The sequence below is a fragment of the Zerene cesonia genome, chromosome 3 (assembly GCF_012273895.1).
Source record: "Zerene cesonia ecotype Mississippi chromosome 3, Zerene_cesonia_1.1, whole genome shotgun sequence".
Taxonomy (NCBI): Eukaryota; Metazoa; Arthropoda; class Insecta; order Lepidoptera; family Pieridae; genus Zerene; species Zerene cesonia.
The window spans coordinates 6,612,284-6,630,219 of record NC_052104.1 but is presented as its reverse complement, the minus strand read 5'-3'; the positions used below and the strand labels follow the sequence as shown (position 1 = coordinate 6,630,219).

At 32.7% G+C, this 17,936-nt stretch overlaps 2 protein-coding genes across 4 annotated transcripts in view; both read right to left on the bottom strand.

Moving 5' to 3' along the window:
- Positions 1-1,025: 1,025 nt before the first annotated feature.
- Positions 1,026-12,735, bottom strand: LOC119836921 (trypsin-1-like). Of its 3 annotated transcripts, XM_038362389.1 has the most exons (8): positions 12,460-12,735; positions 6,263-6,392; positions 5,837-5,872; positions 5,342-5,504; positions 4,954-5,162; positions 4,536-4,696; positions 3,808-3,898; positions 1,026-2,209 (listed from the first exon to the last, which is right to left on the bottom strand). In XM_038362389.1, the coding sequence occupies exons 1-8, from the start codon at positions 12,556-12,558 to the stop codon at positions 2,088-2,090; spliced, it is 1,011 nt and encodes a 336-aa protein (XP_038218317.1). In that variant the 5' UTR covers positions 12,559-12,735; the 3' UTR covers positions 1,026-2,087. The 3 variants fall into 3 exon arrangements, with proteins under 3 accessions (XP_038218317.1, XP_038218326.1, XP_038218333.1); XM_038362398.1 differs by lacking the exon at positions 5,837-5,872 and having other exon boundaries at positions 12,460-12,733; XM_038362405.1 differs by lacking the exons at positions 5,837-5,872; positions 12,460-12,735 and having other exon boundaries at positions 6,282-6,348.
- A 3,867-nt stretch (positions 12,736-16,602) lies between these two features.
- The window catches only part of LOC119836069 (heterogeneous nuclear ribonucleoprotein 87F-like), a 4,252-nt gene continuing 2,918 nt past the window's right edge, over positions 16,603-17,936 (bottom strand). The window contains exons 6-7 of the mRNA XM_038361286.1: positions 17,723-17,888; positions 16,603-17,471 (exon numbers count right to left, since the gene is read on the bottom strand). Coding sequence (XP_038217214.1) covers positions 17,725-17,888 — 164 coding nt within the window. The 3' untranslated portion in view covers positions 16,603-17,471; positions 17,723-17,724. The remainder of the gene's footprint in view (positions 17,472-17,722; positions 17,889-17,936) is intronic.

Genomic DNA, 17,936 nt, shown 5'->3' with positions numbered 1-17,936 from the left:
ATTAATGGACCCTACAAATTCCTCCAAAAATAAACCCATCATTGTAATTGACTTTACAAATCTTTAATTAGAATGCCTCACGCCAGATTTTGAAAGGAATTTACGTATATTGCTATGTCCTTTAATCCACTTAAATACTATGCACTTGCTTAGGTCGCACATTGTGGAGAGAACGAGGTAACAATCTAGGATCAGTCTTGAAGAAATCACATATGTTCTTGTTTAATATGCTGAAGTTTATACTACACCAAAGATTCAATCCATTTGGAATGTTTGGAGTAGAATAGCATTGAACTTTGACTTGTATTCATGTTTTTGTTTCACGTGTATTTATTTATTGTTTCAGCATTCGTCGATTTTCCGAATTTCAATGTAAGTTACATTGAAAGTTTCAACTCTTACAATTAAAGCCAAATGATCTAACGATTTCATCGAAGTAAAAACGATAAACTCGAAAACATATATCTTGATAAAATAAACCCCAGTAGGAACGCTGTATTTTTGTTAAATAAAAATCCATTATCTGAGAATACCTATCTCAAAAGTCACTACTGGATAAATATATGAAATGAAAGTGGTAGTGTTTACAATTCGAAAGTAAGTAGGTATGTTTTGCACAATTTTTTTCAAAACAATTTTTTGTATATGATTAACACATTTAAATTTCTTGTGCTTTAAAATAATTTATGATGATACGTTCTTATTCATTTTATAATTTTACTATGTTGTATTTTACTTGAGAAAGGAAATACTTTTTTGTTGTATCAATGTGAGTCAGTAGAATAGTTAAGAGTCAATAAGAAGTAAGAAGGGTCGAAAATAAGTTTTAATCCTATAAATTATAACAAAGTAAATCACCTGGAATATTTCGATTTCGAAAACAGACAATTTCAATTGATATAACATAATATCATTCTATCTTCAACTTGTATCATAATCTATGGGAGTTAATAAAGTATAGTTCTATGGTACAAAATACATTTAAATAAAAAAAACATATTTATTAAAAAAAAACTATTTACAAATAAATTAATTCAATGTTCAATTATACAAAAATTAACGCTTAAAAATAGTCAAGATCTTAACTGTTTAAAAGATTTTTACACAAAAAATTAATTAAATCAAAAATATTATTAATTATATTAGTAGGTATTTTATATTCTAAGAGCACAACAAAAATTTCATCGTGACAAAGATCACAGGTACAGCCTAAAGAGCGTTCTTAAATACAAATAACATATAAAGTAAAACTGAATACAATTATACGTATACTAAATACGATTCCCTCACATTAGAAATAAACTACATAATTTTTATCATACTAAATGTTGTTTAAATTGATTTTCAAAAATAGTCCTTATTTTAGGAAATAGTTTTTTATAAATGAATTACCTTGTGAAACATGAACCATCAGAACAAGATATTAATTTGAATTTAATTCATCTACAAATAATTTATCTCATATTATCATTACACTGTAATAAAAAATTTAAATTAGTATATAAAAAAATAAACACTGCCTAAAACTATAACAATGACCATGAAGGTTCTATATTTGACTTAAAATCTATTGGTAATCTGCACCACCGGCCTGACATACACTCAATTAATTAATCACTTATCACTAAATATGTTCTAAAAATCAAATAATTCTCAACAGTTATAAATTAATAGCAAACATTAAATTGGTTATTAAGCAACGATTTATCAATTTGTTATGAACAATTATATATTAAAGCAATAAAAATTTTTCAATAGCGTATTTCTGAAATGGTTTCTTTACTAATTGATTTACAATAGAATTTAACATAACAGTATGCAACAAAAATTTCACATAATATGATTGTAATTTTTTTGTTTTTTTTTAAATTAACTGATTTTTAAGTAGATAGATACTTGAACTATGATGTTATAAAGGACACTAGGTTCGACATTTTTACATTTAAAATTTTAAATTTAAAAAATTAAGGCGTTACTCTAAATATATATCCATGTTTTTATATGTTACTACCTACATCAGATATTTATATTGTTAAAATATGAATTTGAAGCTATATACAGTAAAATTAAATAAATTATAATTTAAACTAATTAGCACAGAGACATGTATCTCTTAAATTGGCTTTAAGCCAGGGTAAATAACGCGATATCCGGGTATATACACCAGGGTACCCGGGTCGTCCGCAACCAACACCCCATGACACTATACCTGCAAAAAAATAAACGTTTCATCTTCCGTCTTAACTATTTTAAGAGAATTTTAAACAATTTGGGACATTTAATTTTTAGTTTTATAGCATTGAAATGCTTTATAAATTAGAAATTTTGAAAGAATAGAAAAAATTTGATCACGAGGCAGGATTCGAACCTGCGTATCTTGCCTAACCGTAGCAACGCCTAGCCTCTCGGCCACCCGTGATCCTGCCACAGTAATCGAATTTCTTCTACTCTTTCGGTTTCATGTGCCTAAGGGGCACCCCACGCCATCTATTGAGATGATTAAGAACCATCACAACCAATACGAAACATTATTTCAATGATTACAATATTGTATCGATGGAACGCGGCCATCGGCGGAAAAAATTTGATCACGAGGCAGGATTCGAACCTGCGTAGGTTCGAATCCTGCCTCGTGATCAAATTTTTTCTATTCTTTCAAAATTTCTAATTTATAAAGCATTTCAATGCTATAAAACTAAAAATTAAATTTAACAAAGGCCGCGTTCCATCGATACAATATTGTAATCATTGAAATAATGTTTCGTATTGGTTGTGATGGTTCTTAATCATCTCAATAGATGGCGTGGGGTGCCCCTTAGGCACATGAAACCGAAAGAGTAGAAGAAATTCGATTACTGTGGCAGGATCACGGGTGGCCGAGAGGCTAGGCGTTGCTACGGTTAGGCAAGATACGCAGGTTCGAATCCTGCCTCGTGATCAAATTTTTTCTATTCTTTCAAAATTTCTAATTTGGGACATGCTACTATTTTATAACATTATAATGTTTTTACTTCAAACTTAATTTATTTCATTGTAGCACAGATAATATAATACTAGTTCGTATTATTTTTATTTATAAGTATGTATGTATAAGGAATCTTAACATTGATATATTGAAAGAAGAGAGCAGTCCTCCAATAATAGTAACAACATTATTCGCACAGCTATATAGCTCAAAACTTTACTACAAACTAATTCGCATAAGAATAAAATGAATAAGTGGCCAAATTGTGCATATGCAATAATTATCACATTTATTTGTATTCATATATTAGCGAAAATCATATAGCGAAAAGCTAGTAAAACATACTATTACTAGCTTTTCGCTCGCGCAGTTTAAAGAAAAGATACATAGAGCCAGGGTATTTCACGCGTCCTTTCCGTTACCGTGGACCTAAACCTATTTATGTCCTTTCTTATGCCCCACAACTACCCCAATACCAAATTTCATCCAAATCCATCGGTTCAGCTATTATTGAGTTATAAATAGTGTAACAAACACGGCTTTCTTCTATGTATATACATAGAAGAAAGCCGTGTTTGTTACTCTATAGTTATCTATATAGATATGTGACATACTTAAACAATCGTATGAAGTTAATTTCCACATTTTGGGATTAACCCACATTACCATTCAAACAATGCTCTTCATAAATCCTAATCTTAACGGTTAATTGGCAACTTCTAGACCGATTTTAAAAATTCTTTCAACGTTGGATATGGACGTGATTCCTGAGTGCTATAGGCACTACATATATTATGTGTCTCGGACAAAACCGAGGCGAACCGCTAGTAATTTATACTTACCAACGATCTGGTATCTATCTCCCTGCTGTACCAACAATGGACCACCGCTGTCGCCTTGACAGGAGTCTGTTGATGCTCGACCCGCGCAAAGCTGAAAAAAAAAAGTACATTAAAAAATATCGTATAGAAAATTAAAAATTTGCACTTATTTTACAATTTATAGATACATTCATTAAATATACGTGTAGGTCGGTCCGGGTCTAACCGAATTGATCTGGTATAAAAATGCTGGATATCTTCTACGAAGCTTTTTAACTGGTGAAATCTCATCTCTCATCTCACATATCTTTCAAAGAAGTCTTATCTATAAAACTTTTTATTTTAGCTCAGGTATGTACTCAAATAACATTAATATAGTATTTGCTATGACAATTCCTAAGGTGTTCGAAAAACATATGCAGCAGTTCTATTGACTGCTTCTGAACAATATCTATCTGCTTCCATACACGAATTTTAATATACAGTTTAAAGAATATTCAAAGGATTTCAAAAGCCATAAATTCATTAATTTTATTCATGTTTCGAACTATTAACACTCAAACTCAAAACTCAAACTTGAATATATTGAAAAACCTCTTATACAAAAAGAAAATTACACACATTTATGGATTTTGAAAGTATGTTTATACATGGAATGTATTTTATTTTATTTTTTTCCGATCAAATATTTTTTTATATGCTGCGATGAAATTTTCTGAGAATATTACATACAAATACAAAAATCTCACCATGTTATTGGTTATACGTGAAGCACGATACTTCATACCGCGGCATTGTTGAAGGGACAGAATGGGTACGCGCACTTCTTGTACTATGGCGGGAAGTTGGCCTCCCTCTGACGTGCGACCCCAACCTACAACTATTCCTTCCTTGCCCGCTGGTTCTATACCTGTAATGTCATAATTGGAATAAATTTAGTAACATTATTATCCCGGTTATAACAAATTTAAAACATTAAATTTAACCCTATGACGCTAGCCATTGTTTGTTAGTTGGTTGGCACTAATCTGAGAATCAGCTTAACCAACAGGTTTGGATTCGAATTCCACGAATGCATTGTGATTCAATCTATCTTCACTTCACTTTAAGAAACAATCTAGTTTTCATTGAAATCAAAGAGAGCACGATTATCAATATTTTACTTACTCGCTGGTGGCAAGCAAACGGGCTTGATGATTTTCGAAAAGCTGACAGGTTTCCGCAATTTGAGTAAAGCAATGTCATTGTTATAAGAGTCGGCGTCAAAGCTGCGGTGTCGAATGATTGCTGTGACTGCGCGCATGATGGCTGCGCTCTCGCTGGTGAGCGTCTGGTCGTGGTCGCCGAGGATAATTCTAATTTTCGATCGTTTTAATCTGAAAATTGAATACCAGAATTGGAACTTATAATATGTTTATGTAGTATTTAATAATTGCGAACTCGTCATTATTCAAAATTTAAATCATAAAATACACACGATTGTCTTTGTAAATCAAATCTCTTTTAACAAAGCTCACCTAACACTACGCTTCACTATCCTTTACACATTACTCACTTTCTGACACAGTGTGCGGCAGTAAGCACGTACTCCTTGGTCACAAGAGAGCCTCCACAGTGGAACTGTCCGTCGTACACCAGCCTCACCATCCATGGATATCGATTGAGACCTGCCGGAAAACCGCCGACTATACGATTTTCCTGATTCGGCCCTCCGCAATCTGGAAAAGTGAAAGTTGTATTAGTTACAGGTTCTAATGCTCATGAGATTCGTTGGAGGAGCAATGACCGGCAATTCTACTTCATGGTGAGAGAGACTAGCTTCCATATTGCTTTACTGAGGAAGTTGCAAAAACACGGAAAGAAAACAAGATAGCTGCTCGTTAATATTTCCAACAAGGCAGCTTTAAATACAGCTTTAAATGATAAACTCATAAACACTTCAAAGCATATGATAAAATAAATAAGTAAAGCAATAAAAAGTAATATTTGTCATAAAACCAATGTAAATAAGCAATTTAATAATCATGCAACTGTGAGTGAAAATACTTACCGATTTTTCGAGGAAGTGGATTCGCTCTGCCACATTCTAAAATACAAAGGTGCGAAAAAAGAATTAAATAGAAATACAGTGATATGACGTGATTTTGTGCTTTCAAGAACATGTTCTTACTATGCTATAAATGTACTTAGTGCTTTAAACTTTTCAACTATTTATATTTTGGTGATTAATAGGTATATACATAAACATCTAGCAAGAAATATAGTCACTAAAAGAGAAAAAAACAGCTAAAATTCCATTTTCGTTTAGATCGTAGATATATTATATGCATATATTCATAAGACAAAGTACAAAATCGAAAATTCGGAATCAGTATTTACGAAATCCCTTTTTTCTTATAGATACCACAACTATTCTACAGATCAAAAAGAAAAGAAAATAAAATGTGAACAGAAGATTGAGGATAGTTCTACGTACCACATGAACAGTTCCTGACCTGGGTAGCTTCATCTTCGTCATCTTCTACGCTCTGCTCGTCGAGTAGTGGTACTTCTAATCCAAAGATGGAGTCGAACAGAAATCTTTGAGTCCTGTTTCCTGATGAAACCTAAAGCCAGTAAGAAACGGATGTAACTTAAACAATCATATAATATGAAAATGTACGGGTCCAATGTTTTTCTTATCCTATTACATTCATTTGATTGCGCTGAAACTATCATACTTTTTATGAGCCGGTGGCTGATCATGCTCAACTGCGTAAAATACGATTTTTTGGAGGAGTCCATCGGGAATTGAATCACCACTCTAGGGGCACTCACACTAGGAGTGTCCTAGAGTGGTGATAAAAATAAATAATATAACTTGACAAGCAATAGCTACTACGTCATTAACAAAATCAGCTGCGATTTATTTATATACCCGCACATCGATCATAACAATATTCTGACGCTCACCAAAATCGAGGTAATTTCGTTAACTCTTCATGTTACGTCAATGATTTAATGGTATGTTCCGTCGGAAGCGTTCACAACTTGCATAAGTTTTATTTAGCACACATAACTATGTGAATTTACTTTCACGGCTGGTGGTTGGGCACGCGAACTGCGAGCGTCTATTGCGCAATGAACTCGGTCTTAATTGCCTACTAATGTCAATGTTGCTTTCTCAATCTTAGTGATAATGGCGTTCCGGTGTTGCAGGCCAAGTTTAAGGCACATTTTGGGATCGGTTTGCCTTTGTGTGATTACTTAATAGTTAATTTGATGTTATGCGATTCGAAAGAGATTGTAGTCGTCTTGGATAAGTGTATTATAATTAGGAGAAACTGCCTTTCTGAAATGCTGAGCTTAACATGCAAAGGATAGGAAAATATTCACACTTTTTCATCTTTTATTCTTATTAAGTGCAGTCTGTGATCCAAATTAGAACTCCTTAAATACAAAATACATTAATAAGTTAAAATACAATAAAAGTTCAAAGGAAATATATAATTCTGGTAATATAGCTCTTAGATATCGATCATCAGAATGTTTCAGATAACCCCGTATAATAGTATTCATTTTCACACCAAACCTACATCTTTACTACGGTTTACCTAACGTTTAGTAATTTACAATAACTTATTCTGTATTTGATTTCATCACTTGTTTTCATCCTCATCAATATTATAAATGCGAAACTAACTCTGTCTGTTTGTATGTCTGCCTTTCTCTTCTTTACGCTTAAACCACTTAAGCGATTCGATAAAATTTGATACAAAGTATAGTTTGTGACTCAAGAAATGGCATAGGATAGTTTTATTCCATTTTCAAAGGGGAAAAGTTAAAGCTAGAATTTTATAAAACAATATCCTAGGTACGTATATCTTATCGAACATGTAAGCAGTCTATAAAACATTAGCATCAGAATATCTGTCATTACATTGAAATGAATGTATTTACATTTACCGAGCAATAAATCGCTGCTTTTAATCCAAGTTAATCATCATAAAACGCGTTGAAACTAAGAGTAACTCGCTAGCATTTGAACCAACTTTCCCAACGCCACGTAACGCTGACGAAAGCATCTTCTTGTGTTAGGTAATAGGTTATGTCACCAAACTAACGAGGCTAAGGTTGTGACTGTTTATATCGAGGCTTATATCAATAGTATCAATACGTGATACACTGTTATGGTAGGCGACCCAGTAACGTGACTTGAAATAAATTTAGATCAAATAGTTTAAATATGTGAATAAGCATTGTGTTTGAATTATGTATAAGCAGTTGTCGTTTCTGAATTTTCATTGAGTTAACTATTATCTGAAGTGTAATGATAGAAACGGGGAATTAAGATTTAGAAGAATTGATTTAAAAAAAAATTAGAGTTAGTATTATCTTGTTACAAACTAAGACAGAGAAATAAAGACTTTATTTAGTACGTACCCATGATATATTATAAGCAAATAGACAAAACCTGCTTAACATATAACATGGTTAACATATAACCATGTGTTTTTTTATCCATGACGAGTGGTAAGCATAATTCTAATACTTAGCTGAGCTGATCGTCTGCTCCCAAAAATAATTTTGTTTCCTTTAACATATTACTTATTTAAGACTTTTTTTTATTAAGTATCGGTCCTCTTGATAATATAATGATGAAAATCTTCCCCGATAAATGGCGTAAACATTACATTATGACGGTCTTATCCGCATTATGGATAAAACCAAAAGTTCTAAGAGTTCGGGTATTCATGTTATTCCTGGGATTTAGTTATGTTCATAGCAAGATGAACAGCTATGTACAAAATGTATGTGGTTCAGTGAAACGACTAGGTTTCTTTGGCGTTATACATTTTGGTATCTCTAACGATCTGACGCCTGGAGCCAGCCGCTCTACCCCACAACCGACCTATTAATTGTCAGTAATTCGAAACAGCAGTTTTTGAGATTGGTACGATCACGCAAAATTCTTACCTTTATAATATTATAATATTTACAGAAGATCTTTGAAGATCAAAAACTAATAGAACTAAATAGAAATTAGAATCAAGTAGGACGGTAATCTATTGATTTATTAGTTATAGCAAAATTGTTACATATTTATACACATAATAAAGGGGTAAAGGACTATTTCTGTATATGAACTATATTTTAAAAAGATTAATAGCTAATATGCTATATATAGACCCTAAAACAACGATTAGTATTTTGATCTGTCTGTCTGTATGTGTGTATCACATACAGACAGACAGAGACATATGTTATTAAATCAGGTGCCATTGCGTAGACCATTAAATATAAAATAGATGTTTCTTGCTTTTATGGTTTTATGCTAAAAGTCATAAGTATCTCATTAAGTATTTATGAGATATATGTATCTAAAGTCGTAAAAATGGTTATACTTCTTCGAAAATCCACGACGTACAAATTTTTTTAGTCCACCCGAGTGCAGCCGCGGGCGGAATGCTAGTAGATACTAAGCTATCAATTAGATACATGTTTTCTGTTACCTATTTTAGTCAATGTCAAACGGTCAAGGCTGATAAGGCTACGAAGAAAACTTACTGGCAAAGCGTTTACAAAATCACTGGAGTCTAGTTTATTGTTAGCACTCAACTGTTATGTTTTTTAGCCTTGGTTCCAATCACTGCACTTATTTTTACAAAGTTCAATATCACTCTGTGCCTTTAGACATAAATAGCACGAATCGATAATAAAAGAAAATTAATAAACTTATAGCTAACATGTATCTGCTGATATGTGTTATACATTTTTACTTGTATATATAAATACAAGTAAATTTTAAATCACATTTCATATATTACCCAACAATCGCATGGTTTGACGAAAAAGAGTACAATAAGTTCTTACATATTTAACAATTATTTAAATCATTAAATATGCAATGATAATCAAGAAACGCAAATTAAAATTTAATGTATTATTATATTTCTACAAGTAATAGTACCTAAATATCAAACGTTACATTATAATTGAGGTCCAATTAGCTTTCTACAAAAGAAATAACGTTCCATTTCACTCGTTTTTTATTCACACCTACTTAATGCCGAATCTTAAGGTCTCTTATCTACTTTCCAAAGTGTAATCGTGCCTTTCACAAGGTAATTGTTATTGTACTCTTGTTTTTGTTATCCACGACAGTTTATCAAAAGTAAGAAAGTGAATCAGCTGTAGCGCTAGCGCAAACGTGTTGTTATTTTATAGCTTATCTTAGGGAAAACGTGCGATGTTAAATAAGTATTTAAGCATCCAACCACTTACTGTAATAGATATGAAATAGTGGCGAAGTTCATTACGAAAATTGGATGCATTTTGGACATCTTAAAAATGTCTTAGCATATTAATTAACACACAATTATTTAATTAAAAAAAACATTTCATAGACCAAAAAATATGAATAATTCAATTACGTTCATATATTTCTTAATCCTTTTTGTTTTGTGCAAGAACAGAACCGAGTTGGTTGTTCGCCTGATGCTACGCGATTACCACAGTGCGTGAACATTTAAAAAGGTAAAATCGTAGCCTGCTTTATGCTGCCAGGGTTAAAGAATTATTAAAGGGTTGAAATCGAGAAATAATAGACTACGAAGAATCACGAAAAAGATAGTCTACCCTGTTTCCATTACTCTTGATATTTTTATTAATTAAATGAAAGAAGAGTGAGATATAAGTAAATAAATCCAAATAATGTTTGGCTATACTGATCTGTGTATAATTATTTATTGCAAAGGCTATAATATATTCTATGTTATACTCGCGTGTATAAAACCATTCATAAAATAATCTAGAACAAAATATCGGAACCGGATATAAGAATTACGTAAATTAAAATGTATAAGAGTTACTCGAGCGATAAGTTATGTAACTTTATAATTGATATGACGTTTAATTCTTAAACTGCAAGTATAATACGATGCTGAAATGGTCGCGTCGGAAAACTGTAACTTTTTTAAAGTATCCATGAAAGTTGTAATATTAATAATACCTATAAAAATTAAAAGTCTTCTTTAGAAAATCGTAAGTCCATAAGTTTATTATATCATTGGTAACAAAATAGTAAATAGAATATAAAGATTTCAATGCTAATTTCCTCAAAACTACATTTTCAAGGAACCGTTTTGAAGTGTGGAAGAGGTGTGGTCAATTTTTCGGGTACGAGCGTGACTTCGTTATACAATTACAATACTATGCGTAATAATATAATAATACTAAGTAAACACTTAGTTGTATATAAATAGGTATTTAAAATTCTAACCATTTATGTAGCGGTTCTATTTATTTCCAATTCCTTTTATGCTCACAGATTATTAACTGCCCAGAACAACTATACTGAAACCGTACTAATCTAGAGCAAGGCGATTGTAAACAATTTATTCAATAACAAAGCCTTAGAAGTCCTCGATAAATGTATTTAATTAGAACAGATGATAATACAATAGGAAATGTTAACTAATTTATGGAACGAATAGATATAAGTATCTAAGTTTGTTTAAGATTTAACAAAGATAGGATAGCTAATATTTGCCTGATAGGAGCACACCAATAACTCTTTATTATTAAAATTATAACTTTTATTACGTATATATATGTAATGTTTTAGATTTTTTTTTAATCATGAGGTATCTAGTTAGTTTGTTTTGAAAATACATCAAAGCAATATTACTTCCTAAAGTTGAAAAAAAAAATTGTTTCTGACATCTCTGAACAAAAAGAATAACTACATCCAGATTCAGGCAACGTTATGTAATAAAATCCGAACCTTGTAAGGAATTCAAGAAATATTACATAAATGACGTAACAAGCGAAAGTAGTTCACATCCTTATCAATTGTTCATGCAATTAATGAGCTATCGTCATCAAAACATTATCATTTATAAATGACAATTATTTTAATTTTTCTTTTATATTATATTTAGATATTAACATACAGGATGTGCCCGTAATAACTTGTTACTTATCATATGTTTTTATTATCATAGATCTCTTGAAATTTGTGATGTGATTTTGTTAAAGTGCCGTATGCGGGCGGGTAGTTACCTTTAGGATAAAAAAGTTTAGATATCATTTTCATTGCCACGACCAGCATTTGTGTCTCAATATCGTAACACGAACATCGTTAATGGAATTTTACAATTAACTTTTGTTAATTGATGTAGGTACCTACGCCCACTTACACAATGTATAGATTGTTTAACTCTAGCTGTAACTGTGTAAATATTAAGCTAGGTATATAGTTACATATAGAGATTATCTTAAGAATAGAACTGAGAATAGAACTTATACTACAAAATCAGCTCGGGCTTTGTATCTTCAACCAAAGTTGTTATTCGGAGCCACGAAAGTAGGATGCAACCCAATGATTTGCGCGGTATTTTTTTATATATATTAGTTTATATTAGTAGAGTGTACCTAGATCGAGATTACTAGATTTAAGTAGACCCTCATGTACATTTTTTTCAAAAACAATAAACTGCTCATTAATTCTTGGAGGAATATTCAATAGCATTTCGTTTACCGCTAAATGTAAATAAAGCGTGGTGCAATAAATCAATTAACATTTAAGTAGTATCGGGTTGAGAAGTGAATGCGCTCAGTGGAAAGTAAGAGTGCAACAGAGTCAATGCACCTACAAATGACCGATAATAGGTTAAGATTTACTTTACTCACGTGGTTGTCAAGGGTGTTTTCAACCGTTATTTCCCTGGCTCTGGAGACATAGCACACAAGGAGCACATAAAATATAGCCACTGTTCTCCATTCGCACATTGTTGATCCGTTGTCGGGCGCGATAATTTTGGCACTATTTATTTGTGCGACATCTCCGCTTGGTTACTGCCGAATTCGGTCTCGATTCAATGGCATTATTTCGCAAACGTTGCCTGGCCGACTATCGCCGTCGGCCGCGGCCGCGGAATCCGCCGCGGGTTGGAGTCCCCGGCCACCACTTCGCGGACTTTCTCTTCGCGCCAAAACTTTATGTGGAGGTGCAGCCCCACCTCGCTAACGCTGATCTTCATTATTTACAAGGAAGTAAAGACGCACATACATCTGTGATTATTTTTATTATGTTAGATTCATTTTTTAAATAATTCACACGCCTTTATATTCTAATTAATAATATGAGAGTTGTTTATATTCATATAGTATATCGTCAACAATAGGAAGATATAAATTATCCATTTTACAAATGATATTTGAAGAATTGACTTAAATTAAAACTACAATTATTCAACCATACCTTTATGCCTTAAAGTAATATTATAATAAAATCAATGAATAAAACAATATAGCATCTTGTATGAATAAGTAAGCTATAATTAATTTCCTATGGGACTATTTAGTAATCGGTGATAAGGGTTTCGTTTCACAAACCTACCCAGGGTCATAATAATAGAAAACAAGTAAAATTTCAGATTTTTTATGACTTTATTACCTCTGGATCCATGATAGTTTCTAAAACAAGAAAAAAATAACAACTTATCATTTGGAATTTCCTTGATGTCTAATGAAAGTGAAATCCGATTCTGTAGCGTTTCCGGAATGATCGTCTACAAGTAATGAGCTTCTCGCAAGTGACGATAAACAGTTCGACACTTTAAATAACGCATATCAATGTATTATGGCTGTACCTACGAGTATGTAGTATGTACCCAATAATTATAATAAATATAGTAAGCTATAATTATTTCACTACGTGCAAAAACAAACATTGAAATATCCAAGTTTTGGGAGAGCTGCGAAGCCTAAATTGCTAATCTTTTAGTTGCCTTATGTACGCATCGGATTTCTATAAAGTGTTTTTTTTACTATTATTTTAATTTCGGATATTATACGGCCTATGCTATGACGTCACGCCTCTCTTCAGCCAGGGACCGCAAGACGGCGCGGTGTTGACCCTACTTATTTTATAGTTACCTATACCAGTAAACTTCAATTTTAATGTTGGAGTCGAGCATGAATTAGGCCGGCTTGCATCGGGGAAGTACCACACCTCCACAGAAAACTTGCGTGAAATAGTGGCAAGCCACTGTGTTTCGTACGGTGAGCAGGCCAGTTTCCTTCTCACCCTTCCCAGTCCATTCCTTCTTTCCATTCGTCAATCGTTTCCTTTTTCCATCATACGGTCAGAACAATATAAGCATTCGCAGAGGCACTGCCTCGGGAATGTTTATGGGCGGTGGTGATCGCTTACCATTAGGCGAATCACCAGCTCAGTTTCACGCCGACATAAAAAGATATGTTTAGTAGATACTTCACAGTCTACTGAAGGTTTTCTATTAGCACAATATTTCATGTAGAATCAGAATTTAACTACTGCCAAAAATCCTACTAATCCTACTAAACTAATATTATAAATGCGAAAGTTTGTAAGGATGTGTGTGTTTGTTGCTCTTTCCAGCAAAAACTACAGAACCGATTGCAATGAAATTTGGTATGTACGTAGACAGCTGGACAAGTGGAACAACATATAGGCAACTTTTTATCCCGATATTCCTACGGGATACGGATTTACGCGGGTGAAACCTCGGGGCGCAGCTAGTTGCGAAATAAAGATAAGGGACTATTATTTTCTAAGTAAGCATTGCCTACACTCGGGTAGTGTCCATTTTTGTAATAACCAAAAAGAAATAGCAAGATTTTAAAATCGAATTTAATACGTGGTCGAAGAAATGAAATATCGACTTGAGCCACACTATAAGCTTGAGGCACTTGATCCTTGCCTACTAACGTCTAACGGCTATAATAATATAATGAATAAATTAATGAAAAGAACTTTATTGCATTATAGACTTCTAAAAACTTAGCACAATACACATACAATGATAATGCAATGAACGGCCTTATCGCTTACAAGCTTTTTTTGTTAACTTGTTCTCTATCCATAAAATAAATAAACATCAAAATTATAATCTTTACCTACTCAACAGAAACTGCCTAAAGACAGTGGAAGTGGGTAAAACTTTGTCTTCAAAAGAAATTCGGGGACATTCTACAGCTGGTAGCGCGGAAAAAATAAATAAGTTTTTCACTTCATCTGCACTTTGTCCGCATCATGAAAATTGATGCCTTCCGTCCGGTCCCGTTTCATCTGTCTAAATAAAATTTCACACTTTCTGAACTCTTAGGAAATTTTAATTAAATTATTCTGGCAACTTTGTTACAGACGCCGAAATTACACATTCTAAAGAGATACACGTAGTATCTCTCAGTATGGTAACCAATACCTACTGTAGTATATAGTATCTGTATAATATTTGTGTACCAGTTGCAAAAATACACCCGTGCACAATGATTATGTATAAGGTACATATTTAGCGTGCCTAAATTTAAAAGGAAGTGATTGTAGTAAATCGTAAAAGAATCGCTCAGTTATATTGTAGACCATAAGTTTTGGAAATAAAATAAAACAGCATAATTATTAATTCATCATTTATTGGTGAAATAATTCATTCTTAAAAAATATACTTACATAAAACTTTTTTTCAGAAACTTACCAGAGTGCAATTGCGACCCGATGCTCAGTTTCACGACGTCATATTATCATGGAAATAAATCATAAATTAAATAGAAAAAGGAAAATATACGTACCTATTGAAAGTTGTGTGATATGAAGGCATTGTAGCCACGTCTTATGCACCTACCCTACATCGTTTCTCTTAAAATGACAATTTGAGGATCATTGCCCACAACAGCAAAGATCGTGAAATAATTACCTACCCATTCCCGATAACTTTAGACTAAAACTACGACTTTCTAGCATCAAATTTGTAAGTATTTTCAGCATATTTGCTAATCGATTTTATTTTGTACTTATGTACGTTCACATGACAATCTGACTACCTATTTTTGATTTCGTGTAGGTAGAAAAAAAATACCTATTTGCCTTGGTCATGGACTCGCGTGTACAGCTGGACCGATTTTGCGGATTATTTATTTTTTTTGTTGCATTTTTTCAGAAGAAAAACTATGTGAAGGTAAAACTTAAGAAATTTACTGCGCCAAAAAATTTAATTTTATGCTATACTTCACAACGACAACATTTGATCGATCGAACGAGATAACATGTCGGCGCATAAATAGAAAACAATCTGTTCCCTATTTTGTATACCATGTCACAGGTACTACTGTACCTATGCTTATGTGTAAGTAAACTTGCGAAGTGGGCGTTAATAGGTACCCCCTCATAGAATAAATACAGTTTGGTAAATTACGGTGTTGTCAATTAGGCGACTTAGGGTTTCCAAGCCAAATTATGTGGGTTGGCACTCATTTATAAGTATACCGACCTATCTTATGTTCTATCTAACTATTGTGGTCTCCGAGTCTTGTATTGGTCTGAAGTCTATACCTACCTGTCTCAAAATCTCGATCGCGAATAATAGCGTATGTATTAGTATAATCTAAACCAGATCAGCTAAATTAGTAGATTTCAATTTTACTAAACCCAATGGCAGATCAAGCATATCATATAGGCAACTACTTATGAAGGGAGATAACATTTTTCTCAAACCCATTACCTGCCTACATACCTACGTATAGTTCGTCCTACTAAATTTTCCTTCCCGGCATTTTTTTATTTAGATGATATATTTACCGAGTAAACAAACAATAATTACACATTCCTAAACAATTTTTTTCAGATGATTTACGTGTTGTCATGAAGAATATCAAGCAGCCTGGTATATAATACCAGTACAACCATTTATGACAACTATAGATAAGTGATGAAAATGTAGAACAAATGTTTAAAGTAAAAAGTAATATGGGAACAATAAAAGAAAAGTAGTATTATAATAGAAAGTCAACAAGTTACTGATTGATCTTTTAATGTAGACAAAAGTGGCTATGTGGTATCCAATATCTTAGAAAAATATTTGACGTTGGTATCTAACATGCATAAACAGTTTATTTTCAGGGTAAAATGACTAAACACCACGCAATGTGATTAATTTATTTACACATCTAGGTATGTATGTATGTAGTATCTACTTATTATTAAAATCTCTTTATGATATAAACTACTAGATGGTTTGAAGCTACACACTCCACTTGAATATAACGCTTCGTATCCTATTTATTTTTCTAGCATTGAAACCTTCTAGTGTCTGACATTATACGAACTTAATTTCTAACATTGATTTAATAAGAGGTCTATATACAGATCTAAAGAAACAACCCTACAGATTTCGTATTAAAATTTATTTTACATCAAATTATCCTATAAGTCCATTTCTATAACCTAAACACTTACAACATCTATTTGAGAACTTAATACTGAGTCAGGAAAATAAATTAATCATGATGATTTATCCATCTAAAGTCAACTAACACTGACCTTTTCTTGTCTAGCTTCTACACAACTCCAAACATTAAATCCTAAATTGTACTTATTTATGAAAACGTAAATTAATTTCACAATGTATACGCGTCCATAACAGTATGTCACGATAAGTACCTAAGTACCACAATAAATAGCCAACTTACATATCAGTACATAGAAAAAATAATTCATAATATATTCTTCTAAAAGATAATGTTACGATCTATCTATCATCTAATTTTCCTGACGCCTTCTCCTAGGTGGTCTCGATTGTAGACCATGAGGTGTAACTATCGAGCTCCGGAGCGCCTACACTAGCACGATATACTCTGCACTACTAGTGTACTTAGCACGTAACCTAGAGATTGAAAAAATCTTTAATAAATCATGTACATGTAAACACCAAGTTCCTTCACAGCATTAATCATTGAACTATCTAACTCGAGCTATCTAGCCCTAAACCATTAATGCTATGTAGTAAAACCTAAAAAACGTTAAGGGACACCTAATAACTGTGTCAAATATAAGTCAGTTGTGAATATAGAAAAATAGATGTGTTAATTTAAGTTTGTTGTGAATGTTAATGAACTATGTGTGAGGTATACATACGTTTAGAATCTCCCTCCACGGCCCTGGCCTCCATAGTTGCCGCCTCCATAGCCACCGCCGCCACCACCACCTCCCTGGTTCATATTATAGGGAGCCGACCTATTGTTCCCACCATATTGCTGATTCCTTGTAGGCCCACCACTATATCCCTGATTACCATAGTTACCAAATTCTTGGTTACCCCATCCTCCTCTTTGGTTTCCACCCCCATACC